The sequence below is a fragment of the Perognathus longimembris genome, chromosome 28 (genome assembly GCF_023159225.1).
Source record: "Perognathus longimembris pacificus isolate PPM17 chromosome 28, ASM2315922v1, whole genome shotgun sequence".
Lineage (NCBI taxonomy): Eukaryota > Metazoa > Chordata > Mammalia > Rodentia > Heteromyidae > Perognathus > Perognathus longimembris.
In genome coordinates this window covers 57682980-57709373 of record NC_063188.1, presented here as the reverse complement: position 1 = coordinate 57709373, position 26394 = coordinate 57682980, and the positions used below count along the sequence as shown (strand labels likewise).

At 39.3% G+C, this 26394-nt stretch overlaps 1 protein-coding gene across 1 annotated transcript in view; it reads left to right on the top strand.

Annotated features, from left to right (window-relative positions):
* The first annotated feature begins 5018 nt into the window (after nt 1-5018).
* The window catches only part of Uprt (uracil phosphoribosyltransferase homolog), a 29261-nt gene continuing 7885 nt past the window's right edge, over nt 5019-26394 (top strand). The window contains exons 1-3 of the mRNA XM_048336528.1: nt 5019-5580; nt 22425-22467; nt 25433-25502. Coding sequence (XP_048192485.1) covers nt 5192-5580; nt 22425-22467; nt 25433-25502 — 502 coding nt within the window. The 5' untranslated portion in view covers nt 5019-5191. The remainder of the gene's footprint in view (nt 5581-22424; nt 22468-25432; nt 25503-26394) is intronic.

The window sequence follows — 26394 nt, the reverse complement described above, 5'->3', positions numbered from 1 at the left end:
AAAGTGGCACTGTAACTCAAGTTGTAGAATGCTAGCTTAAGCTAAAAAGCTCAGGGACAGTGTCCAGGTCCTGAGTTCAATCCTCAGGACAGGCAAACACACACGTGTGAGTACGCACACACGCGCGCACATGCATGAATATAACATGGACTAATCTGAAAACCAGGGATGTAGGAACAGACAGATTGGCCTGATTAATTTTAGCCTCAATGCTTGCGCTTGCATTTTCTGCCTGTGTAACATGATCAAGTTAATTAATCTCACTAGGTTTTCATTTTCTTGCCTGTAAAATGGGGATAACAGTGAGGTCTACCTCCTAAGGTTACTATAAGGTTTACATTAAGATTATACTGCATGACAAATAGAGTTCAATATTAGTTTTTCATTTGTCTTCTCCCAACTTTAGTGCTTCTTTCATGTAACTTTAAATCAGGGTCCTGCCAGGCACTAGTGGCTCATACCTGTGTGCTACTACTCAAGAGGTTGGGATCTGAGGATCACAATTCAAAGCCAACCAAGGCAAGAAAGTCCATGAGTCTCTTATCTCCAATTAACAACCAAAAAGTTGAAAGTGAAGCAGTGGCTCAAGTGGTGAAGTACTGGCCGTGAGCAGCAAACAAGGACAATGACCAGGCCCTGAGTTTAAGCCCCAGGACCAACGTGCACCGCGCGCGCGCACACACACACACACACACACACACACACACACACACACACAATCCAGAAGTGTAGCCCTGACTCATGTGGTAGTGTTAGCCTTGAGCAAAAAAGTCAAGCAGGAGCTTGAGGCCCTAAGTTCAAGTCTGATTGCAGTGCAAAATAAAATAGGCTCTTAAGTGAAATTTCTCACCTACAAAACATGAATAATACTGAGCCCAATTACTTCACAATGTCACATTTAAAACTATATATATAATTTGAAATAAATATAAAATTAAATATTTATATGAATCACTACATAATAGCATTTTGAAAAGGCATGTGAAGAATTCCTATTAGTATAAGCAATTGGTTTGCAGTTTTGCGTAATTTTTATGAATCCTCTCAAATTTAGAGCTCAAATTCCAAAATAAAGTTATCCCCATTATTGCTGGATTACCTTCTAGCTTTCTGATTTTCCTGGATTTTTTTAAATTTTAATTTCATTGTTAAGGTGATGTACAGAAGGGGTAGAGTTACATAGAGAAGGTAGTGAGTACATTTCTCATCAAACTTGTTACCCCCTCACTCACTCATTTTTCTCCCACTTTACCTCCTGGCTTTTTCTTTTGGAAGTGATGGGGCTTGAACTCAGGGCCTGAGTGCTGTCCCTGAGCTCTTTGCTTGGGGCTAGTACTCTACAACTTTGAGCCACAGCTCCACTTCTGGTTTTTGAGTGATTAATTGGAGATAAGAGTCTGACAGGAACTTCTTTTCCTGGGCTAGCTTTGAACCACAGTCCTCAGGACCTCAGCCTCATGAGTAGGTAAGATTACAGGCATGAACCACCAGCGCCCAGTTTGTCTGGCTTTCTATCAGATAGAAGTATGAGATAGGAGAGCTAAATTCAAAATGGTCAAGTCTTCTGTTTGTAGTTATGGTGAAGATTTCCATACACCTGACTTTTCTTTTGGTTTTCAAAGACCATGAAATCCATTACCTTTATAGTACTGGAAAATTTCAAGACCTTCACTCATTTTCCTTTGTGTCTATTCTAATACCTAGTAAAATTCCAGGCCAGGAGAAATGTCTCCATCAGTATTTGGTTATCTGAATTATTTCAGGAACATTTAGGTATGAAAACATAGATTTCAAATGTACTCACTGTATTACGGATGAAACTGTGACCCCTCTGTACTTCACTTTGACAATAAAATAATTTTTTTAAGTAGATTTAGAGTGAAAAGACTAGGGTTACCACTTTGGCTCTGTTCCTTTCTGTATGTGTAGTCTTGGACAAATTGTTTTATAATTTAGCCCTTTGTGGGGTGCTGGTACTGGAGCTTGAACACAGGGCCTTGCACTCTTTGCTTGGCTTTTTTGTTCAAGGCTGGTATTCTACTACTTGAGCCACATCTTTACTTCTGGCTCTTAACTGGATCATTGGAAATAAGACTTAACTTGGATTTAACTGCCTGGGCTTTGAACCATGATCCTCAGATCGCAACCTCTTGAGTAGCTAGGATAACAAGCATGAGCCACTGGTAGCTGGCACCAAATCCCTGTAACACAAAAAGGAACCACAGATTTTTCTTTTTTGTAATAGGATTGGCACTCAAGCTTTTATTGGATTTTTTGCCAGTTCTGGGGCTTGAACTCAGGGCCTGAACACTGTCCCTGGCTTCTTTTACTTAAGGCTAGCACTCGAACACTTGAGCCACAGCACCACTTCTGGCTTTTTTGTATATGTGGTTCTGAGGAATCGAATCCAGGGCTTCATGTATATGAGGCAAGCACTCTACTGCTAGGCCACATTCACAACCACTTATTGGATTATTTAAATAAGAGAATGTGCTGGGTGCCAGTGACACACACTTGTAATCCTAGCTACTCAGGAGGCTGAGATCTGAGGATCATGGTTCAAAGCCAGCCTGGGCAGGAAAGTTTGTGAGACTCTTATCTCTAGTTAACCCCCAGAAAACTAGAAGTGGTGCTGTGGCTCAAAGTGGTAGAGCACTAGCCTTGAACAAAAGAGCTCAGGGACAGTGCCCAGGCCCTGAGTTCAAGCTCTATGACTGACAAAATAAATAAACAAATAAGAGAGTGTATATGAAAATATTTGAAATTGTAAAGCACCAAGCCTTAGGTGCTATTATAAATAATAATTAGTGAGTTCTGTCCTTATTAAAGCCTTATATAAGCTACCTAAATAGACCTTCTAATGCTTATTGGCTAATATAGGCAAGCATATACATAAGAGCTTACTACGAGAATAAAAACAGAAGACATACTGACAATTGTACTCTTCTAATTCATATTCTGTCCATTAAGAATAAGGGTTACATGCTTGATGCAACACCTGACAAACCTATAGTATAGTTTTGGACCTAGGATGTCTTACAATGCCATTTAAAATTTATTACTGCATTTAAACTAGTGCTAATGAAAGAGTGCCACATTTCAGTGTTTTCCCTGAGAGTATTCACTGCCAAAGTAGCCATTCAATTGTTCCCTGCCCACTTCAAGCTAGCAGATGCAGCTTTTAAATTCACAGACCTATTCGTTTGCATTATGTGCTAGGTAAAAGGATATACAGGCTTTTAAAAGTGAATGGGAGTATAATTCTACATGGCAATTTTGATCATCCAATCACATTTAAACTCTCTACAATTACAGCTAATAGTGTATACACCAGGAGAGCAAAGAACAAAACACAGTAACAAGGGGAAAATATCAATAAAGCCAATATCAAAACAACAAATGAACCAACCAAAACATAAAGAGTAAGACAAAGGTTCACTTATTGCCAAAGGCCTGAAAATTTCGTATTATCTGTTATTCAGATTCTCTAAATCCCTGCATGTGTTAGTCTTCTTATGTAGAAGAAAAAAATTAAGAACTAGCTTTTTGGAAGGTAAAGTACAATGTCAAAATTGAGAGTCAAATAATTAATCCATCTCACGTTATAGGCAACAAGATCAAGATGAGAGAGGGAAAAGGGCTCATCAAATGTTGGTCAGTAATTTTTGGCAGAATTAGCAAATCTCTAACTTTCTAGTTGTGACATTTTGAACAGGCAGCTGGGCATCGTTGATCACAGTTATTCCTACAAATGAGAGGCAGAAATCAGAGGATCAAAGTTCAAGTTCAGATCGTGCAAAAATAAGTAGGGTATGGTGCTGCAAATGTGTCATCACAGCTAGTGAGACATGTAAGTAGGAGGTTCATGGTTCAGGCTAAAAACAAGATTCTGAGAAACATGCAAAGCTGCAAATGGAGACATGGCTTCGGTGGTAGAATGCCAACTGTGATAGGAAACAGCTGAGTGAGAGTGGGAGCCTGAATGTAAGCCTCAGTAATGGCACAAATCAAATCCAATCAAATAATTTTTAAATTAAAAATAATCCAAATGGCTCAAGTGGTAGGAGTACTAGCAAGCATGGGTTCTGAATTCAAACCCCATTACTGCCCCCCCCAAAGAACAAAAAAGGCAACGTGTAAGTTACTATTTCTCATGAGTAGCATTTTAAAAATCAGAATCTATGAGTTACTTGTTAAAAAAAATAAAGACTTGAAAATATTCTTGGGATTCATGTCAGATCTACTGAATCAGAATAGTAAATTATTATTTTTTTTCTATCCCACCATGTAGCACAGGCTGGACTCCAGAGTCATGACCCTCCTGCTTCAGCTTCTTAAATACTGGGATCACTGGCAGGAACTCCCATGCTAGGCCAATAACCTGGATTTCACCTGCTCTGCAGTTTTGTTACAGACCAGGGTCTGCAAAGTATAGTTCTAGACATTCTTTCCTCAGACCTTTGTGGTGAGTCCACACAGTCATAGTGGAACTGAAAAGCTGCCAGAACCATCGTGGTAACCTGTACCCTGTAAAGCCCAACCAGTCCCACAGGCAAGAAAGACTTCAGAGGCCAAGAACCTTTGTGAATCTGCAGTTTGTGGAGTGGAGTAGAGGGAGACAGGCTCTTCGCCTGCCTGCCCGGTCATTTCACTTCCTCCTCTCTTTACACACACTGTCTTGAAAATAGTGTTAATGAAGTATCATTTCCCTTCCAAAGCACCCTCTCTGAAAACATGGGACTTGGGCTTGCCACATCTACACTCAGTTTTCCAGGCTGTACCCAAAGTTCTGAATGTAGAAGTCCAGGAGGCCTCAGAAACCTAGCAACTGTGACTGAGTTGAATCACATCGTGCCTAGCACCTCTGACTTAGCCTATAGTGTCAAGCCACGTGGGAGAACTCCTGGCAGCCTGAGTCACTAAAGAGTTAAGGAGCGGCTTGCCGGTAAATGGCAGGGACATCAACCAATAGGGTTTCTAAGCAGGCTGAGCGTCTGCTGTGGGCGGGCGTGGGACAAAGCTTGTAAAAAGGAGCCGTTGGCGGCCTAAAGGTGAGAGGGCAGACGGGGTTAGCGATTTTGAGGAAGGCAGAGGACCACCGGAAAAGCTCGTGAGCCTCGGGGCCCCTTCTCCTCCTACCCTCCTTTACCCTAAGGGTCCCCTAGCAGCGGGGACCGTCCCGGCCCGGTGTATGGCCACAGAGTTCCAGTGTCAGGATTCCATGCCCTGTCACAATCAGCAAGTAAACTCTGCTTCTACCCCAAGTCCCGAACCATCGCTGAGATCTGGCGACCCAATTGAGGATCATGCTGAGGGCAATAGTAGCGTTATGGCGAAACTGACTCTCCTGGCCCGGCATGCCCATCCTAACGTGCTGGCTGACGACTCTCAGGCCTGTGGCAGCAGCGTCAACCTTCACTCCGAGAGCAACAGTGACAGTGGTGACAGTAACAACTACGACGCACCTGCGGGTGACTCCCTCCTAGGAGAAAGTGAACTCTCGGGACAGATCGGGACTCAGCTTAAGCTGCTTCCCATGAATGATCAGATCCGAGAGCTGCAGACCATCATCCGGGACAAGTAAGCCAGCGAGCGAGGGAGTGAGGGAGGGAGCGAGCGGAAGGGGAAAGGGAGAGGTGGGTTTGTGGGTGGGCGGGGATTGGAAATAAGGGTGCCCACGAGGACTGTCTTGGATCTTCACAACCCAGTGTTTCCTAGGGCCATGTGCGAGGAGAGTCTAGTGGTCCACGTCTCCAACCCTTCTCCTACCAAGTTCCATATTCCATGTGGCTTTGTGAAGGGCTGAAATCTTTTGGTAGCCTGCAGTCTCTTCCGGCCTCTTTGTCTCTCTGAGGGATGACGACTCCCCAGCCTTTCCTGCCCAGGTGCACGTAGTGCTTAGGGCCTGACCACGTGAGAAATGTATAACCCAGCAATGCTTCTTACCCTTGCTTATGCAACCCCCCCCCCCCGCCCCCCAGCCCTACAGGAATAAAGCAAGTTCAAGGAAATCCTATTGAGCGACACTGGCCTTCTGATCCTTGACTCATATGGCATTTTGTTTTAGGACTAGTTGTTCTGGCTGAACGGCTCACCTGAAAGCTTATCACTCAAGTCTTCTCAGAATTGTTTTACTGTATATTTATTGTCGGTCATAAAAGAAAGACAACCTACAGGAGCCTTGAACTCCTCCTCATCCCACAAGCTCCTAGAGCCAAAACTTCATGTGAAAGTGTGGTTTACTATTTTCAAACTTTTCAAGCCCATGTTGTACCTGTGTTTTCTCAAAGGAAATATATACTGCAATGCATTATAGCCGATTCCTTGATTGTCAGCATGTTTGTTTCTCTCTTTTCTTGGTCTCCCTTCTCTTTTCTTCTGTTCTTCTTTCAATGGTAGTCTTCCTATTTTACCCAGACTGGCATCAAATACCTGAGTGTAAGCTATCCTACCTCAACCCTCTAAGACCTGGGACTTGAGCTGCACTGGACCACATCTGGCTCTTACTGGCAGCTCTAAATGAGGAGCTTCAGAATGGTAGAACACTGCCTTTTTAGTGGTAGGAACATCCCTTGATAGTTTTCAACTTGGTTAGTGCATAATATTAGTACTACTCCCTAAGTCAGACTCTAGTCATTTCCCCTGATACTGTCACAGGTTCCTATTTGGTTCCCTTGCCACAGTTTCTCCTCCATGTTGTTGGCACTTATCACTATCTAATCATTTGTTTTAACATACAGCTTTGATTTCCTATCTCTCCTATTCAGCCTTCCTTGACTTCTTAGAATCTGAGTAAAGTCCAGATTACTTGTGTGTGAATCTTATCTTGCCTATTAGGGGTTTTTGGTGGGTGTGTCTCAGGGCTTGATCTGAGGGCCTTGCACTTGTTAGGCAAGGATTGTACAACTTGAGTCATGCTCCACAGCAGTATTTGCTTTCTTGTAGTTATTTTTCAGATAGGGTTTTGTGCTTTTGCCTAGGGCCAGCCTTGGTACACAGTCTGCCTACCTCTGCTTCTGCAAAGTACAGCTTCTTTTATTAAAGATAGTATCTTGACAATTTTTTGCCTAGGCTGGCCCAGTACCACATTCCCATGGTCTCTTCCTCCCAAGTATCTGTGATTGCCTAAAATTTTATAAAGCCCTTTTAGGGCAGAAATTATTTAACATTTTTTGAGTTCCAAATATACCTTTCCAGTAGAGATTCTTCCCAGCTCTCTCTCTCCCTCCTTTCCCCCTCCCCCCCTCCCTCTCCCTCTCCCTCGCTGTAGTACTGGAAGTTAAACTTAGGGCCTCAACCTTACTCAGCTTGCTTGCTTGGCTGATGCTCTACCACTTGAGCCATGCTCTAGCCTGGCTTTTTGATGGTTACTTGGAGATGTAATCTCACAGACTTTTCTGTCAAAGCTGATCATCTCAAAACCCTGAAGCTCAGCCTTTTGAGTAGCTAGCATTCTAGATGCGAGCCCTTGGTACTGTCTCCAGCGTGTGTGTGTGTGTGTGTGTGTGTGTGTGTGTGTGTGTGTGTGTGTGTGTGGATCTACCACTTGATGCCATAGCTCCACTCCTTGTTTTTTGCTGATTAACTGGTGATAAGCATCTCCCAGATTTGTCTTCCCCTGTCTGGCTTTGAACCCTGATCCTCAGACCTCAGCTTCCTGAGTAGCTAGGATTACAGGCCCAGAACCAATATCATTGTTCATTCCTTTATGTTAAAAAAAACTATATATCCTTTATTCTAACTTTTGGAAATAGACAGTACATTATTGTTATCTATGCAATAGCATACCAGAGCTTCTTGCTCCTATATAACTATAAACTATTCCTCTCTCAAAATTACTGTCACCAGGCTGTGATAATCTCCATTCTACTGTCAACTTCTCTGGCATTTTAAAACAGTTAAACATAGGTGTGAAATCATATGGTCCACCCTATTCTGGACATTTCAATAAAAAGGAACATGCAATATGTGATCTTCTGTAAGTAGTTTCTTTCAGCATAGTGTTTTCTAAGTTCAACCATGTTATATTAGTATACCATTCATTTTTATGGCTTATACTTTATGGATATACTGTAATTTGTTCATCTACTTCAATATTGATGGACATTTTGGAGGTAACCACTTACCTAGCCATTATGGATAATGCTGTTATAAACATTTGTTTCTGGGCCTTTTTTTCTGGAAAGGAGTATCCTTCTATTTGATCAGATTTCACAAAGGTCCATAATAATGTAAAAATAAGACTAATAATGTTAAGAACCATTACTACAGATATTAGAGAATATGACATTTAGCATTTATATATGACAATATTTGTACATCTATGATTATACTTCATTACTCAGAAAAGTCTGAGTGATGTAGCAGACCTGAGTATGAGTGAATCTCTTTATTCTGAGTTTGGGAGCACATAGTAGGACCCAAAAGAATGATCTTAGGCAAGGTATTTAGGATCTCTGCTTCAACTTTTATCATGTTGATACTACCTCAGGAAGCTCCTGGGAGGCTAAAAATTACTGTTACACATATTAATACTTTCCTTTAGCTGGGCATTGGGGGCATATGCCTGTAATCAGGAGGTTGAGATCTGAGCATCAAGGTTCAAAGCCAGCCCAGCTAGGAAAATCTGTGAGACTCTCATCTCGTGAAAAAGCCAGAATAGAGCTGTGCTCAAGTGGTACAGCACTGGCCTTGAACACAAACACTCAGGGGCTGTAGGGATAGTGCCCAGGTCCTGAATTCAAGCCCCAGGACCAGCACCTCCCCCACTACTATTAGCTTTTGTTATAAACTATGAAGAGCTGTTTCTATTTATGGCATTTTCAGGCATTCCAATTTGTCTTTGGGCATGCTTCTTATTAAAAATAATAAGAGAATTTAACCGTACTTCAAATTCACATTTTATTGTTAAAATGAATACAGAGAGCCCAATTTTTATCCTGCTTTGCTACAATACAGAAAGACTTATGGATGTTGATGTTTATTTTGATTGAGGACAGTGGGTTTTAGTCTTTTATTGGTGTTATTGCTAACCAAATCTGTTCACAAAGGCTTTCTCTTTTCTTTTCCTGACAAACAAATTGTCATGCCTTCATACAAACAAGATGTTTCCACTTCTGTAGGAGGACACTGGAGGCACCTATGGTACAAGGAGCTGTGTTTACATAGGTCTGCTTATCATACCCTGTCCTCTACAGGGTATAAGCTTTTCTCTGTTTTGTCATGCCAACATATATGTGCACTATGGAGCTGTCTGATAATAGAAGCCATTGGTGTCTCTGCTGGTTTATTATTATCATTGTTGATGTTGTTATTCTGGGTACTTAGCATGTATCTAGTGCCAGGACTGTTACATGAATTGTCTTTGGTATGGAGAACAGAGGTTGAGCTAGCCAGACTATATGTTGTACCTATACATAAAGCAGGAGAGATGGTAAAAATTGTATTGATTTTAAATGACTTTTTTAAAAAATGTGGTGTTCAAAACAAATATGCTGGCTGTATTACTCAGCCATACAGTGGGTCACTGGTGAACCCGGAAAAAGAAATGTTGCCTTCATTTCCTTATGGTTTCTTTTTTGTGTGTGGTTTCTTTTTGTTGGTGTTGAAATATATTAAACCATACCTCTTGCTGACATGCCTCCTGCATATACTAAACCCAGCAAAAGTTGAGTGTCATGCAAATTTTCCCTTAAACATAACTGAGGCAATGCAGTGTATATAAATGATCATCCTCCCTGCCCAATTGTTTTGTTTCATTTTGTTTTCCTTTTGTCTCCTGAAACCTGAGTAAAACTGTTGGTAAGCCTTTGAATACATTCTGTCTGTATACTTGTCCTAGAACGGGGCTGCAGTGTAGCTCGTCAAGGCTGCTTGGATGAAAGTTGAACAATCTTAAGAGTATTTGAGGCACTGAAGAAGAGCATTCAGCCTTCTAACTTTGTTTAGTCATCTGGAGAGGAAACAACCTCAGGGTAGATGAACCTCTTGCCCAACCCTAATGTGAACGCAACTTAATGTGATTTGAATCATTCAAGTAACATAATGTTCTCAATGGAAAAAACTGTGCATCACAATTGCCTGTGGAGTCCTTTTCTTTAATAAGAACTTCCTGGCCTTAATCCTTAAAGGTTGTTTGTGTAGTGTTGGGTGGAACTTGAATATTTGTAGCTTTACAAATACCACAGATGATTATTGTATGCTCCGACTAGGCCATTGCCTCTGGGAATATAGCCAGTGTCCCTGTGTGGGGATTTGCCTGGCTTTAGATTTGGAGTATAAGGGTGAGCCAAGGATTTTACACACTAAACAAAATCAGCCTAGACAGCTAGGTCTAACATCATCCTGAGATTGGAAGGAGCTCAGAACTTTTCCTTTTAAGTTATATGAAACCAAAATGCCCAGCACAGAGGAAATGGTGATTTACCAATTATTAAACTGAGTTTTGGTTTTCTAATTTTTTCCCCGGATGAATTTTCGAACTGGCTTTAGGGAAATAGGGAGGAAATCACAGTTTTTTTGTTTTGTTTCATTTTTTGCCAGTGCTGGGGTTTGAACTTGGCTTGAGCACTGTCCTTGGCTTCTTTTTGCTCAAGGCTAGCACTCTACCACTTGAGCCATAGCGCCACTTCTGGCTTTTTTTTTTATATATGTGGTGCTGAGGAATCAAACCCAGGGATTCATGTATAGGAGGCGAACTCTTTACCACTGGGCCATATTGCCAGCCTCGGAAGTCACAGTTTTAAGTGGTAGACATCCCTGGCATATTTATTAGAAATGTCTAATGATGTCTCACCAACTAGACTAGTCTCTGAGAAGGTAGGAAAGAGCATCTGGCCTGGCATATATGGGCACTAATTTAAGGAACCACTGGTCATCATGATATTTCCTCATTTTTTCTCTTTTTTCCTGATTTTGAATGTTTACATTGAACTCTGCTTTAGGTGCAAGCAAATAATTAATGGTACTCTGTTTTATGAGTGTATTAAGAAGGTGCTAAGGAGCTATGGCTTTGATGATTTGCACCTGGCAGGTAGTAAAAGTTATTTTCAGGTTTTTGTTCTGTTTTGTTTTGATGGTACTTGTGATTGAAGCCAGAGATTCCTGGGTATCCTCTGCCATTTAATCTATGCCCCCAATCCCCTGTTTTAATTTTGGGTTTGAGACAAAAGCTTGCTATCTTTGTCCAGACTGGCCTTGAATTTGCAGTTGTCCTGTTTCCACCACTTGAGTAGCTGAGATTACAGGCATACTCCATTATGCCCCAACTTTAAAACAGACAACTTCCTCAGGGCTTGGATGCAGTCTCTGAGCTATTTGCTCAAGACTGGTACTCTACGACATGAGACACAGCTCCACTTCTGGCTACTTAAAAGCAGTAAATTAGAGCTAAGATTGTCTTACGGATTTCCTTCCTGGACTGGCTTCAAACTGCGATCCTCAGATCTCAGTCTTCTGAGTAGCTAGGATTACATATGTAAGCCACTAGCACCTTGTTTGAGATAGGTTTGTTTTAAGTACTTTATTGTGGGGGGTTGACAGTAAAGGAAGGAAGAGTAAAATAATTTATAAATAATTGTCATCTTATGGCAAACCTTGGGACTATTGTTTTACTGATCACATAATAACAGAGAAGCAGAGCTAATGTGAAGAGAAAGCCTAAACTGAATACAGTGTGTGAAAATGGAACAATGAAGCTTGTTGAGATTGGTGTGGGCAGTGTAGAGGGAGGATGGGTGATGGGAAAGTGATAGGACTCAGTCTGATCTAGATAGTTTGTGTACTCTGTACATATATGGACATGTCAAAATGAAACCCTGTGTACAACTAATTGATATTAATTAAAATGTGGGAACAAACAATTAGGGCTGAGAACTCACATTCTTTTTTAAAATATATTTTTAAGCTCATCAAATTCTTCCTCCACAAATCATGTTGCCAGATAAAACAAAGGATGCCTTGTTATATTTGAACTCAAAAATGCATGATTCTTTATGTAATTCTTCCTATAAGTATTATTTTAAAATTGCATGGGATTTCTGAAGCACAAGTTTAATTGGTCACCCTGTACTTTTATTTGTTATAGGCTGAACTCGTAACTTCCTCTATATCAAATGCTACTAATAGTCTTTTTTTTTTGAAATGATGCTTCATTTCGTTCTCCCGGGATTTGATTTCAATTAAGTTGTTTAAAGTTACTAACCAGGACAGTTGGCTTTAATCTATTATTATGATTATTATCAAAACTACTACCAATGCCTAACGTATGAAACTGTAACCTCTCTGTACATCAGTTTGATAATAAAAATTTTTAAAAACTACTATTATTACACAAGGTCTCACTAGGTCCCACACTAGCTCCAGATCTTTATATCCCAGATCCTTCTGTGTCTATTTCTTTTTTTTTTTTTTTTTTTTTTTTTTTATTCCAGTCAAACCTTTTTAATGGCCAATAAAATCAGTTTGTGAATAATTATAACAAGTAAGCTATACATCATACATGAGGTCAGATATATAAAATTTTGAAAAGGAAAACAGAATGAATATATCCGATTTATTATTGGTGTAAATATGGATAGTGATTTCAAATCATAATTTCATTTTCATGACATTCATATAAGAGATTTGTTAAATTTAAACAGGTACAGTAATGAAAGTATTGTTATGTCTCAGTTAATTAGAATGAACAAAAAGTTAAAATCCCATAAAACTAAAGGAAGTTTATTAATGTTTTCAAATATTTTAAAAACCTATTATTGGGCTGGGTGCTAATGTCTCACACCAGTAATCCTAGCTATTCAGGAAGTTGAGATCTGAGAGTCACAGTTTGAAGCCAGCCCACCTAAAAACGTCTGTGAGATTCCTACTATTCCTATTAAAATTCCTACATCATTCCTGACTTCAAGGAGAAAGGCAGGTTGAACATGCTCAAGTCACTGGTGTCTATCTAATGCTACTTTAAAAAATCATGAACTGCTTTGATACAGCAGTTGGCACATCTTTTGATGAACTCTACACTTGGGGTTGCCATATTCCTGGAATGTAAGATGTCTAAGTTAGAAGGCAAAGGTAGAAACAAGAGTCTAAATAGAAACAGGTAGAGTAAGGAAGCCACTAGATTACTAAATATTCAGCATAACGTCCTTATTATAGTATGTCAGAGTTTAAATATGTTACGTATGCCAAATACAAAAGCACCCACTTCTCAATGAGACTGATTCTTTTTTTTTTTTTTTTTTTTATTAAGCTACTGCTTTTCTTTTTTTTTTTTTTTTTTTTTTTTTTTTGGTTTGTTTGTTTGTTTTCCATTTTTACTGGTTTGTTGTATCAAGTTTTTTTGTGTGTTTGTTTATTTGCTAGGTTTGTTCCTTTTCGGTTATTTTCCTTTTTATTTACTTATACTTCCTTGTTAAATAATTTTTCTCTGTTTTGTGTATCTGTCTTCCAGTATTTTTACTTCATTTCTCTCATTGCGTCCTCTTCCTATAAAAATTACTTTCCTATAAATAACACCTACACCCTTTTCTGCTAACTCTCCAGTGTCTGTCATTTTATGAATGTTCTTTCTACTGATTCTACTCTTCTCCACATTTCCACGTCACTGAAACTAAACCAAAATCACCACCACCACCCCCCCAATACAGTTGACTCTATTCTCTTTACTACCTCCAACTTACCCTCCGGACTTACTGCCTGGACCTCCAGGTTCCATTGACTTCTGGTTATTGGATAGAGGATATCACAGCTTAATACGAGTGAATCAAAGGGGTTCACAGAGAAAGCCAGTCCTAAAAGAACTTAATATAAAAACAAGAATTGCGTATAAGGTTGTAACAGTAAATAAGTAACTACTGAATACAGGGCCCAGGATCAAATGTTATATTGAAATTGTATTCTTTAGAACACCAAATCTAACTTTATAGACAGGTATACAAGTTATCTGTTTATAATTGTGAAATTGTAAGATTTACACAACAGTGCTTGGTAAGGGCTGCTTTGGGTCTTAAACAGTGCTCACAGGTGCTGGTAGGTCGGCATTCCCAATTCAAATGGGCAGAAGAAACACAAGAAAGATGGCAAATAATGAAGTCTTATCCCCCACCCAAAACAAGCAGGAAGCAGAGCAGTCAATCAAAAACATAGAAGAAAACCCCCAAAATGCTCTACAAAGTTTACTGATAAACATGATAAATGAAAAGTTTGAATCTCTTCAGTCAATTATGTTAGAGCGTGAGGAGGCAAAGCAAAAATTAATGGAGAATTTCATGGCATCCACAAATAGAAAGATAAGTGAGCTTCAAGAGTCAAATGAAAAGATAGCTACCCAACTTAAAGATTTGAGAGACAACACTCAAAACCAAAGTAATGAAGTTAATGAAGTAAAGAAGTCCATACAGGACCTAAGAAATGACATGGAAAACATCAGGAAAGACCAGTCAGAAGGAAAAGAGATTCGAAATCAAGTAGTTAGCCTACAGTCCCGACTAACTGAAGCAGAGGATCGAATCTCAGGAGCTGAAGATTCCTTAGATTCTATGGAGAAAGATCAAAAATCAATACAAATCCAGTCCAAGCAACAAAACAGATCGCTACAGGAGATTCAAGACACAATCAGGAAGCCCAATTTAAGGATAATAGGTATTGAGGAAAACTTGGAGAAAGAGGTTAATGGGATAGGCAACCTATTTAACAGAATATTAGCTGAGAACTTCCCAAATATCCAGAAGGAAAGGCCTATACAGATACAAGAAGCATTTAGAACCCCAAATCGACCAGACCAGAATAGGACTTCCCATCGACACATTGTGATCAAAACAGCTTCTGCAGAGTGCAAGGAAAAAATACTCAAAGCTGTTAGGGCAAAGAAAACAATCACATATAAAGGAAAAGCAATCAGAATTACCCCAGACTTCTCAGCAGAGACCATGAAAGCAAGGAGAGCCTGGAATGAAGTATACCAAACTCTAAATAAAAATAACTACCAACCAAGAATTCTGTACCCCGCCAAACTCTCCTTCATAGCCGAAGGTCAAATAAAAGTCTTCCACAATAAGGAAAAACTGAAACAATATATCTCCACCAAACCAGCTTTACACAAAATCCTTAAAGATGTACTATACAGGGAAAATAATCAGGATCCCAACACAGACAGAGAAATGAACCCTAATTAGTAAACACTAGATCAAGAAATGGGAAGACACAGCTTCAAACAAGACAGTGATAATGAAAGGAACAAACGATCACCTCTCAATCCTAACTGTCAACATTAATGGACTTAATTCTCCAATCAAACGACATAGGCTCATAAGTTGGATCAAAAATCAAGATCCATCTTTCTGCTGCCTCCAAGAGACACATCTATCCAGCAAAAGTAAACATCTTCTAAAAGTGAAAGGCTGGAAACAAATCTATCAAGCAAATGGCCCCCATAAGCAGGCTGGAGTTGCAATCCTAGTATCAGACAAAATTGACTTCAAATTAAAAAAGGTAAGAAGAGACAAAGAAGGTTACTACATACTAGTAAAAGGATCTCTCCAACAGGAAGAAATAACCATCCTAAATATCTACACGCCAAATGCAGGAGCACCCAACTTCATCAAACAAACACTACTGGCTCTAAAAACATTCATAGACCCAAACACAATGATAGTGGGGGACTTTAACACTCCACTATCACCTCTGGACAGATCAACACGCCAAAAACTGAACAAAGAAACCACAGAACTAAACAATTGCATAGACCAACTAGACTTAATCGACATCTACAGAATATTCCACCCAGCAAGGACAGAATACACATTCTTTTCGGCAGCACACGGAACATTCTCCAAAATAGATCACATCTTAGGGCACAAAGAAAATCTGTACAAATTCAGAAGTATCAAAATCATTCCCTGCATTCTTTCAGACCACAATGGAATAAAATTAGAGCTCAACTCATTCAGCCACCACAGAAAATCCCACAATTCATGGAGACTAAAGAACACACTGCTAAACCATCAGTGGATCATTGAAGAAATTAAAACAGAAATTCAAATGTTTATGGACTTCAACCAAGTTGAGGGCACAAAGTACCAGCTCCTTTGGGACACAGCAAAGGCAGTACTTAGAGGAAAATTTATATCTCTGAGTACATACATCAACAAACTGGAGAAACAGCAACTCAGTAATTTAAGGAAGCACCTTAATTTTCTGGAGAGAGAACAGCAAGCCAAACCCCAAGTCAATAGACGGAAGCAAATAATTAAAATCAAATCAGAATTAAATCAATTAGAGACGAAAAAAACCATCGAAAGAATCAACAAAACAAAGAGTTGGTTCTTTGAAAAAATCAACAAGATAGACAGACCCCTGGCAAACCTGACCAAAGAACGAAGGCAGCACACTCAAATAAACAAGATAAGAGATGAAACAGGTAGCATCACCACAGAAATAACCGAAATTCAGAAAATAATAAGGGACTATTTTGCAAACCTTTATGCCAACAAATTCGAGAACTTGGAAGAAATGGATGATTTCCTAGAAAAAATTGATACCCCCAAACTCAACTATGAAGACTTAAACCTTCTAAACAGACCCATATCCAGTATTGAAATAGAAACAGCAATAAATGATCTCCCATCCAAGAAAAGCCCAGGTCCAGATGGATTCACAGCAGAATTCTACAAGGCCTTCAAAACAGAACTCACTCCAATATTTCTCAAACTCTTCAATGAAATTGAAAGAGAACGTTCACTGCCAGACTCATTTTATGAAGCCAGTATAACCCTCATCCCAAAACCAGGCAGGGACTCATCACGGAAAGAGGACTACAGACCAATCTCCCTGATGAACATAGATGCAAAAATTCTCAACAAAATTCTGGCCAATCGACTTCAACAAGTCATCAAAAAAATCATACACCACGATCAAACTGGATTCATCCCAGGGATGCAAAGCTGGTTTAATATACGCAAGTCAATTAATGTAATCCACCACATCAACCGGAGCAAGGTAAAGAACCACATGGTTTTATCGCTGGATGCGGAAAAAGCGTTCGATAAAATCCAGCACCCATTTATGCTAAAAGCCCTGGAAAAACTGGGATTCCAGGGAACATTCCTGAATATAATCAAGGCAGTTTATGACAAACCAACAGCAAGCATAACTCTAAATGGTGAAAAACTAAAGCCATTCCCTTTAAAATCAGGAACAAGGCAGGGATGTCCACTCTCTCCCCTGCTCTTCAACATAGTACTAGAATTCCTAGCCAGAGCAATTAGGCAAGAAGAGAATATAAAGGGGATCCAAATAGGAAAAGATGAAGTTAAACTTTCTCTCTTCGCAGATGACATGATCCTATACCTAAAGAATCCCATAGACTCTACCCCCAAGCTACTAGAGCTGATACAAAACTTTGGCAAAGTCGCAGGATATAAAATAAACCTTCAAAAATCAACGGCCTTTCTCTATGCTAACAACCCGAAGACCGAGGCTGAAATCAGGAAAGCAACTCCTTTCGCAATAGCCCCCAAAAACATAAAATACCTAGGAATAACCTTAACCAAAGAAGTGAAAGACCTCTTTGAAGAGAACTTTAAAAGCTTGAAAAATGAAATTAAGTCAGAACTAAGAAAATGGAAAAACCTCCCATGCTCCTGGATTGGGAGGATTAATATAATCAAAATGGCAATATTGCCAAAGGCTATCTACAAATTCAATGCAATACCCATTAATATCCCAACACCATTCTTTAATGAAATAGAGGAAGCAATCCAGAAATTCATATGGAACAATAAAAGACCTAGAATAGCAAAAACACTCCTAAGCAGAAAGAACAGTGCTGGAGGAATTACAATACCCAACTTCAAGCTGTATTATAAAGCTATAGTAATAAAAACAGCTTGGTATTGGCACCGGAACAGGCCTGAAGACCAATGGAACAGAATTGAAGACCCAGAATTAAACCCACAGAACTATGCCTACTTAATCTTTGATAAAGGAGCTAAAACAATAGTATGGAAGAAAGATAGCCTCTTTAACAAGTGGTGCTGGCAAAACTGGCTCAACACATGCAACAAACTAAAACTAGATCCTTATATATCACCCTGCACCAAAATCAATTCCAAATGGATTAAAGACCTTGAAATCAAAACAGGCACCCTGAAGACACTAAAGGAAGGAGTAGGAGAAACACTTGGGCTCCTTGGCACAGGACAGAACTTCCTTAACAAAGACCCTGAAAGGCTACAAATCAAAGAAAGGTTGGACAAATGGGATTGCATCAAACTCCAGAGCTTCTGCACGGCAAAGGACATAGCTCTCAAGATAAACAGAAAGCCCACAGACTGGGAGAAAATCTTTACCGGACATTCAACAGACAAAGGCCTGTGTCTATTTCTTGAGTACTAAGATTATAGGTGTGTCCCACCATGCCCTGCAAAGTATTTCTACATGTTATAACCTTAGTATATACTTTTTACAATTGATGTCATCATAAAAGCTTCCACATCTGGAGAAATACTTTTTCTTTCTTTCATTCATTCATTCTTCTTTCTTTCTCTTTTTCTTCATTTCCTTCTTTCCTTCCTTCTTCCTTTCTTTTGGGATAGAGTCTCATTATGTGGACCATCTGGCCTCAGACTTTGATCCTCCTGCTTCAACCTCCTGAATGCAAGGGATATGGGCACATATGCCTGGTTTTCTAGACATTGTAAGTGCTTAATAGATAGCTTAATAAGTAGGGAAAACACAAGTTTTCTCCACAAGATTTGGTTTCTATTATGAAACTTGTTTTCTTGTTCCAGCTGAAGATGACTTAATAAATTGGCATCCGTGAGTGTGTGTGTGTGTGTGTGTGTGTGTGTGATATGCCAAGAAAAGTGTATTATTAAATGATAGTTCTCCATTATTAAACCTGTTTGAGGTTGGTACAATTTAAAATACGTTCGTTCAGTTTAAGCTGGGTGCTGGTAACTCACGTTGTAATCCTAGCTCCTCAGCAGCCTGAGACCTAGAGAATCTTTATTTAAAGCCAGCCTAGGCAGAAAAGACCATAAGACTCCATCTCCAAAATAATCAGCAAAATGCCAAACTGGAAGTGTTGCTCAAGTGGTAGAACATCAACATTGAGCTAAAAAGCCAACCAAGAATTTCCCACAGGATTGGGTCAGCGACCCAACATTATGTAACTAAAACCAAACAACTACTCAACATATAAAGGTCAAAAATTGACCTCTCAGTGGAATACAATAGCTCAAAAGCTATGTATGTACGTTCATATAAGACTACTGTCGACATATTGTCTAATATCGACATTACATTTAAAGCCCTAGGTGAATTTTCTTTGGCGTAGGCCACATGGCTACTGTATATGTTCTTGGTACATTGTGTATTGTATATATGTCTACCTGACCTAGGGAAGGGAAAGAAAAACAGGGTGTAAGATATCACAAGAAATGTACACACTGCCCTACTATGTACCCTTTTTGCACAACACCTTGTCAAAAAATTTTGTTTAATTAATAAATAAATTACAAAAAAAAGCCAACCAAAAGTGTGAGGCCCTAAGTTAGACAATCAATCAGCAAATAGATAGATAAATAAATGTTCCATTTAATATTGTAGTTCTATGCTTTGGAGTCTGAATGCCTAGATATCATTGTCTATTTAAATATGTGGTATTTGCTTATTTACATATATTTTAGGATATTTCAGGGATGTGATTTTATTTGACACTATTATTAGAAGATGACTGGTGGATCTTTCAAAGCTGTTTCCAGTATTAGGGTTTTTTTAGGGTGTTGGGTTTTGGGTTTTTTTGGTGCTGGTCCTAGACCTTAAATCAGAGCCTAGGCATTGTTACTGAGGTTTTTTTTGTTGTTGTTGTTGTTCAAAGCTAGCACTCCACCATTTGAGCCACAGTTCTACTTCCAGCTTTTTTGGTGGTTAACTGGAGGTAAGAGTCTCACAAACTTTCCTGCCTGGGCTGGCTTTGTACCACAATTCTCAGATCTTAGCCTCCTGAGTATCTGGGATTTAGCAGTGTGAGCCATTGGTGCCTAACTTCTAGTAGGAGGGATTTCTAAAATGAGTTAGGGATAAAATTGAGTGGAGTTATGATGTAAAACACAGTGGGGTGCATAAACAACACCTGGGGGTCTGATTTTCATCCAAATATATTGACAATTGAAATAAATAAATAAACAGAAATTTTAATGAATGAAAGTATTAACAATTGATTGGTCCAGTTCTGTGCCTAAAGGAGAGTTGAAATGACTATGTGCATCTTGGTTTATTTAAGGAAATATCTGCTTCTATTAAACTGATCTATACAATGTTTAGTATTTAAATATGATTTTAAAGGCCAATGTAAGTTTTTAAAATGCAGTCATCTTATTGTATTACAACCATAATTTAATTTTTAAAATTGATTGAAAATAAATAGTGTGGGTCTGAAATCTGTCTAGAACAAAAGTCAGTAATGAGTATTTCTAGTGGGGTAACTTGGAACAGTGAATGAATTAATTTGTAGATGAACTAATTGTCAAGAGATGACCATTCACATTAAGTTCTCTTACTGTGTACATTTTCTAGTAGATAGAGGAGGTTCTTATTATGTGAAAGTTATGAGCTAGTACTGGTAGCTCATGGCTGTAATTCTAGCTGCTCAGGAGGCTGAGATTTGAAGATCGCCTTTTGAAACCAGCCTGGGAAGGTAAGTATGTGAGGCTCTTATCTCCAATTGACCACCAAAAAGCCAGAAGTGGATCTGTAGCTTAACTGTCTAAGTAGAGTGCTAGCTAGCCTTGAGCAAAAAAAGCCCAGGGACAGTGTGCAGGCCCTGGGTTCAAGCCCCAAGACCAGCACAAAAAAATTATGAGCTAAGCCTCATTTGGGGGGGAGGGAGGTTGTGAATGATGTTAAAGTATCTGATTCCAAAATAAGACTATACTTCTAATCATTTAACTGGTGAAGTAAGTTTATATGTATGATCCATATTTTTTAAAGTTTCAAATGTATTTCCAAGATATGTCACAGTATATTTCTTTAAGAGAAACCCAGACTTTCTTCCATATTGAAAAAACTATGTTCCAGCTGCCTAGACAAGTTTGTATAAGTCTAGCAGAAGCAATAAGCTTCAGTATTTTTTATAGTTCACTGCTTTTTACTTCCTTGACAAGCATGTTGTGAAGATTAATTATAGAAATGAAAGGTGCTGGTCTCATTTGGAAACCACAGTACATGAAATAAAATCTACTTTAAATTATTTCTTTGTGCCTATATAAGTGTGTGTATGTTAGTGTGTAGTATTCTGAAATTAGGGCATATTTATACATTAAAATATGAGCATATATTCTTGCTATTGCTCAATTATGGTCCATAGTTAAGGCAGTTAATATCTGTAACATGATAGACCTCTAAGAAACATAATACTATTTATGTCAGAAATATTTCATTGCTTGCCCATGTCAGAGAAAGTAAATGCAATTTACCAAACAAAGCATGGTGATTAATGATGTACTGGGCTAGCAGGTGCTTGCATATGTTATTTGATGGTGTGTTGGGGAATATTTTATGTGTGCTTTGGATAGGCAGGTGGGGATTTTGAAGTACAAAAGCTGTAAATCAGTTCACTCAGACTGTTTCAATTATATGGAAGCAGGAGGAAGAAGAACACTACTAACTTTTTACATGCAGAAAGAGCATCAGTCTTTCCCCATTCACCTTTGGGCTGGTTAACACCTTGTTGATAAGTACAATCCTGTATTATTATTACTTGAGTACCTCAATATATAAAGGTATTGGTTAAACAGAAACATATAGGAAGACTGTAATAAGATCTAGGGAATTAAGAATTCATTTAAACTATAGGAAGAGGAACAAATTATAATTTTTAAAAGTACTTTTGGAAATGCAGGTACACATTCTTGAAAGCAGTAGCCAAAGTAGAGGATTTATTTGTTTATACTGTAAAAATTTCCATAAGGATTAGAGATGAAGTAAAATGGATTACTACTTATCTTTATCATATGACTTTTAGATCAAGATAAATTGAAAGAGAAGGTGGGGAGAATCTGGTTTTCTTACTGCAACATTTTCTCTCAATTTGAGATGTAGATTTGCTATGATGTTCCACAGGGAACTTCGTTCATCTCCTGGTTTAATAATATATACATGGACAACTCGGTGAGGGACTATGATCTTTCCAATCCTTATCTCTAATGTTAATATCAAGTAAGAAAAACCAAATATATTTACTCAGTCATCCCATTTTGTTGTCTGGAAGGTACTGAAAAATGTACTGACTCAATAATAATAGTCCATACACAAAATGACTTAAGCTTTTAGTATGTAATGGGTCTTAATATTAGTGTTACTATATGTATTAAGTAATATTTTACATTTCATCTCTAATTTAGACTAAAACTTGTACTTTTTTTTAGGACAGCCAGTAGAGGGGACTTCATGTTTTCTGCGGATCGTTTGGTAGGTGGAGGTTTTCCATTTTCATTTCATTGTTGTACTAGTGATATAATCGTGGGCTGTTTTGTTCTAGAATATTCTGGGGGTAAGAGAGTTTGTACCATGTAACCGCCATCTTGCTAGGCTTCGGAAGTGTTCTTTCTACCATTGCATTAAAGTTCTGTCTCCAATCCCTTCCACCCCAGAGCTTTGCCTAGGAATTCATGACCTTTAGTTTTCAGGTACAACTGCAACTTGGCAGCCTTGTTCTCAGCAAATCTTAAATGCCTCATCTTTGGGCAATGAAGTGATATACATTAGGATGTGATAGCTGGCTAATGGACAAAAAATGAGTACACATTTTGTAGTGTATATAGAAGTGATGTTTATTTTGACCTTGTTCTATACTATCCTTACATGTGACCTACCAACTTGGACTATTTACATTCTCCTCAGGAGTTTCCTAGTAAGGGTTAGGCAAGTGCAGTTCAGTTCCATGCCTGTTATCTGAGAGACTCTCAGACCAAATTGTCTTGTCTACAAAGTAACAATTTTTCCTGTTGCATCTAAGTGTGCTCAGTGCTAAGAGTAAGCTGACATGTTACCTGCTGTGGTTGTTAACTTTCATCCATTCATGAAACATGCACTGGATTCATCCTGTGCTAGAACGTGTAGAGAAAAAGAATGTAAGAATAAGGTTGCTGATTTTGGAATTTGCATCCTAAATACTGTTGTTGACACTTTGGGAAAGAAAGAAATGTGGCTTCCTTACCCCCACCATTAGAATCAGATAGGAGAAAGCAGATGATAAAAGGAAATATGATAAAAGGGCATGACATATTTCATTCAGGTTTTCCCTAAAGAATTTATTCAGAAATCAGTTTAGACTGCTTTTGGCTTTAAACATTCCTGGTTCAAAACTGGATTCTATTTCAGATTATTTTAGCAGGGCAGTAATAAGCATCAGATGGCACCAAGAGAGATGTGGTTGACATCTGGGACAATAGGTCATTTTGTCTTTTATTCTTTTACCACCACCCCCCCAAATCATATTTGAGGGAAAGGAACGTAAGTCCTTTTGTTGTTGTTATTGTCTGTGGGACTTGGACTCAGGGCCTGGGCACTGTCTCTGAGCTTTTTCACCACTTTTAGCCACAGCACCACTTCCAGTTTTCTGGTGGTTAATTGGACATAGCATCTCACAGACTTTCCCTCCACGGGTGGCTTTGAACCATGATCCTCAGATCTCAGCCTCTTGAGTAGCTAGGATTACAGGCATGAGCCACTGGTACCCCGCTGGAACCTATGTCTTAATGGCTATGGTGGAGAGAATAGGGATCTCTGTGTTCACTGGCAGGAAGTTGTTCCTCTTTCTTTTGATTTCCATGTGCTCTTTTCTCTTTCCTTTCCTTTAAAACATTTTTTGTGAGATAGGATCTCCCTATATTGTCCAGGCTGGCCTCACTCCAGGGCACAAGCAATCCTGCCTCACCTTCCTCCCAAGTTGCTGTGATTACCGGCACAAGCCATTGTGCCAAGCCCATATGCTTTTTTGTTATGTGAAGTAGTGTTTAAATTCCTGGTAATCCTAAAATTCTTCCCTGAAATGGCAGACTTTGTTTCTTAGGCAAATGAAATAATGAGGTTATATGGCATAATTTACCCAAGGGGGCGCTACTTTAAGCGTCTCTGTTCTCTGGTTGGATTTGAAGGGCCTTATATTGGGCAGGGGGAGAGTCTATGGTGGTTGTAGGAGGGATTTCAGCTGTTTCTATTGGCTGAGGACTTCCAGGTACCATCCCCTCTAACGCCATAGTCTCATTATTCTACTCTGAACTTGTCAGGATTGGCTTCCTGGGCCTCTGGTCCTTGAGTTTATTATGTTTGTTTTATTCATTCATGCATGCATGCATTTGTCATTCACTCACTCATTTGTTCATCTGAGTGCTGGGGATTAAATCCAGGGCTTTGTGCATGCTTCACATATACCACACCACTGAGGTACAATCCCATCATTCTTATATTTTAGTCACTCTTTACATGATTTTGTGTTACTATGAGGTGGACTAGACTCTTCAAAGAAAAGAATCCTAGGTTGTAATTTGCTCTTAACGAACAATAGTGCACAATAGAGGGTGGTGGCTAAGGGCCAGTGTGCCTTTGCAAACAGTATGCATGTTTCTTCTGATTCTCTTTCTGATTCTGCAGGCTGCCAAAGTGCTGGCCCATTTCGAATTGATCCTTTTAATGGGAGCAGGGTGTTATGTTGTGATAACAGAGCATGAAGCCTGGTGCTTTTCCCTGCTGTTCCTGATTCTCAATCAGTAATGTAGTATCGATTGGAGAAAATATGCTTTGCAGGCTCAGCCCTGTCTTTGTTATAGTAGGCTCTGGTTACCCATGGGAATACAACATCTGGTTTGGGGAAGCTGTTCCTAGAGGTTTTGAGTGATTCTTTTCACCATATACCATATGTTATGATTGTTGTGGACCTTTTCTTTAGTTGACAAGTCTCAGTATATTCTACTGGATCCTTCTTCAGGCCAGTAAATTGGTTCAGCCCATCCACTCATTCATTTCCTGAGGTAGGGCTTTGTTTGAAAAAAAAAATCTGACTTAGCATTTTCAAAGGTTCTGAACAAGGCAGAGAAAGTGCCCCTGGATGCTTTCCATGGTAGCTAGTTTATTACCACCAAGGGTGTTTTCCATGATTCTTGTCACTTGGAATTTCCTACCTTTCATAGCCTGGGAATCAGGACGCATATGGGAGCCATTTCATCATGTGCCTGATGAAGGCAAAATACCTAATAGCCAGCAGCTTGGTATTTGGATCTATCCCTGCATCTATCACATGCCCCCCTTCCTATTTTCAGAGCATAAAACCTTACATAGTGTGCTAAGACCCTGCCTACTAGTCAGCTCCTGAGGCTAACACCTAGCAGGAGATTCGCAGCAGCCCTCTCTCAACTTCTTCTTCCTTTGACTCTAGATCAGACTTGTTGTGGAAGAGGGATTGAATCAGCTGCCATATAAAGAATGCATGGTGACTACTCCAACAGGTAACCAGGGCTATTATTCTCAAATTATCCTCATAAAAATTCTGTGCACCAGTGGGGGGGGGGGGACGAAGGTGGAAATGGAGTAAAAATCAGTATGCAAAGTGAGAAGTCTAGATGGAGCTGTTCTTTTAAACTTCTGAGACATTTAGTAAAGAAATCTATGTAGGTGACTTTTTGTTAATGGCTTGCTTGTCAATTCCAGTTAAAGGTTAATAAATATTCTTCGGCATGCAGGTGTTACCTCTGATGACAGCCCATTGGGACCAGAGTTAAGAATTGCTGACAGCTTATCTTTACCTCTGTGGGGAAGCCGCTGATGTTAACAAATGGGGGAGGCTGGTTTGGCATTAAAACTCCAGGTAAAAACAGGATGAGAAGTGAAAAGGAAAAAGAAAAGGAAAAGGGATGAGAATTGAAGAAGGTACTTTGTTCCAAGAAAAATAGCCAAAGGATCCCTCCCTCACTCCACATCCCCCTTTCAGGGATTTGAAATTCAGATTTGGTTCTTTAGTAAATAATGGAAAGCTCTTCTATTCAAGGGTTGACTCTTAAGGAAAATTGAGAGCTGAGCTTGTTGCTTCATAATTGACAGAAATTCAGGAAGAGACCAAGGGTTGGGTAGCTTGATAACTACTTCTGCCTTTTTCTTTGGCTTTTAAGGCAGAATGGAGGCACATAAAAAGGGATGGAATGAGGAGCCTTTCTGATGTGGCTCTCAGTGGGGTCTCAGTTTGAATTGATGGGGTCGATAGCATTCTCAGAGTGCAGCGATTCTCCTCTGAATTCAATTTGAAGACCGTGCATGCGAATATTGTGCTATATATAATAAGTCTATTGCCTTCAATGAAGTCTGCCTCTCCCAATTATCCCCACAGGTTTCTTAGGAGGAATT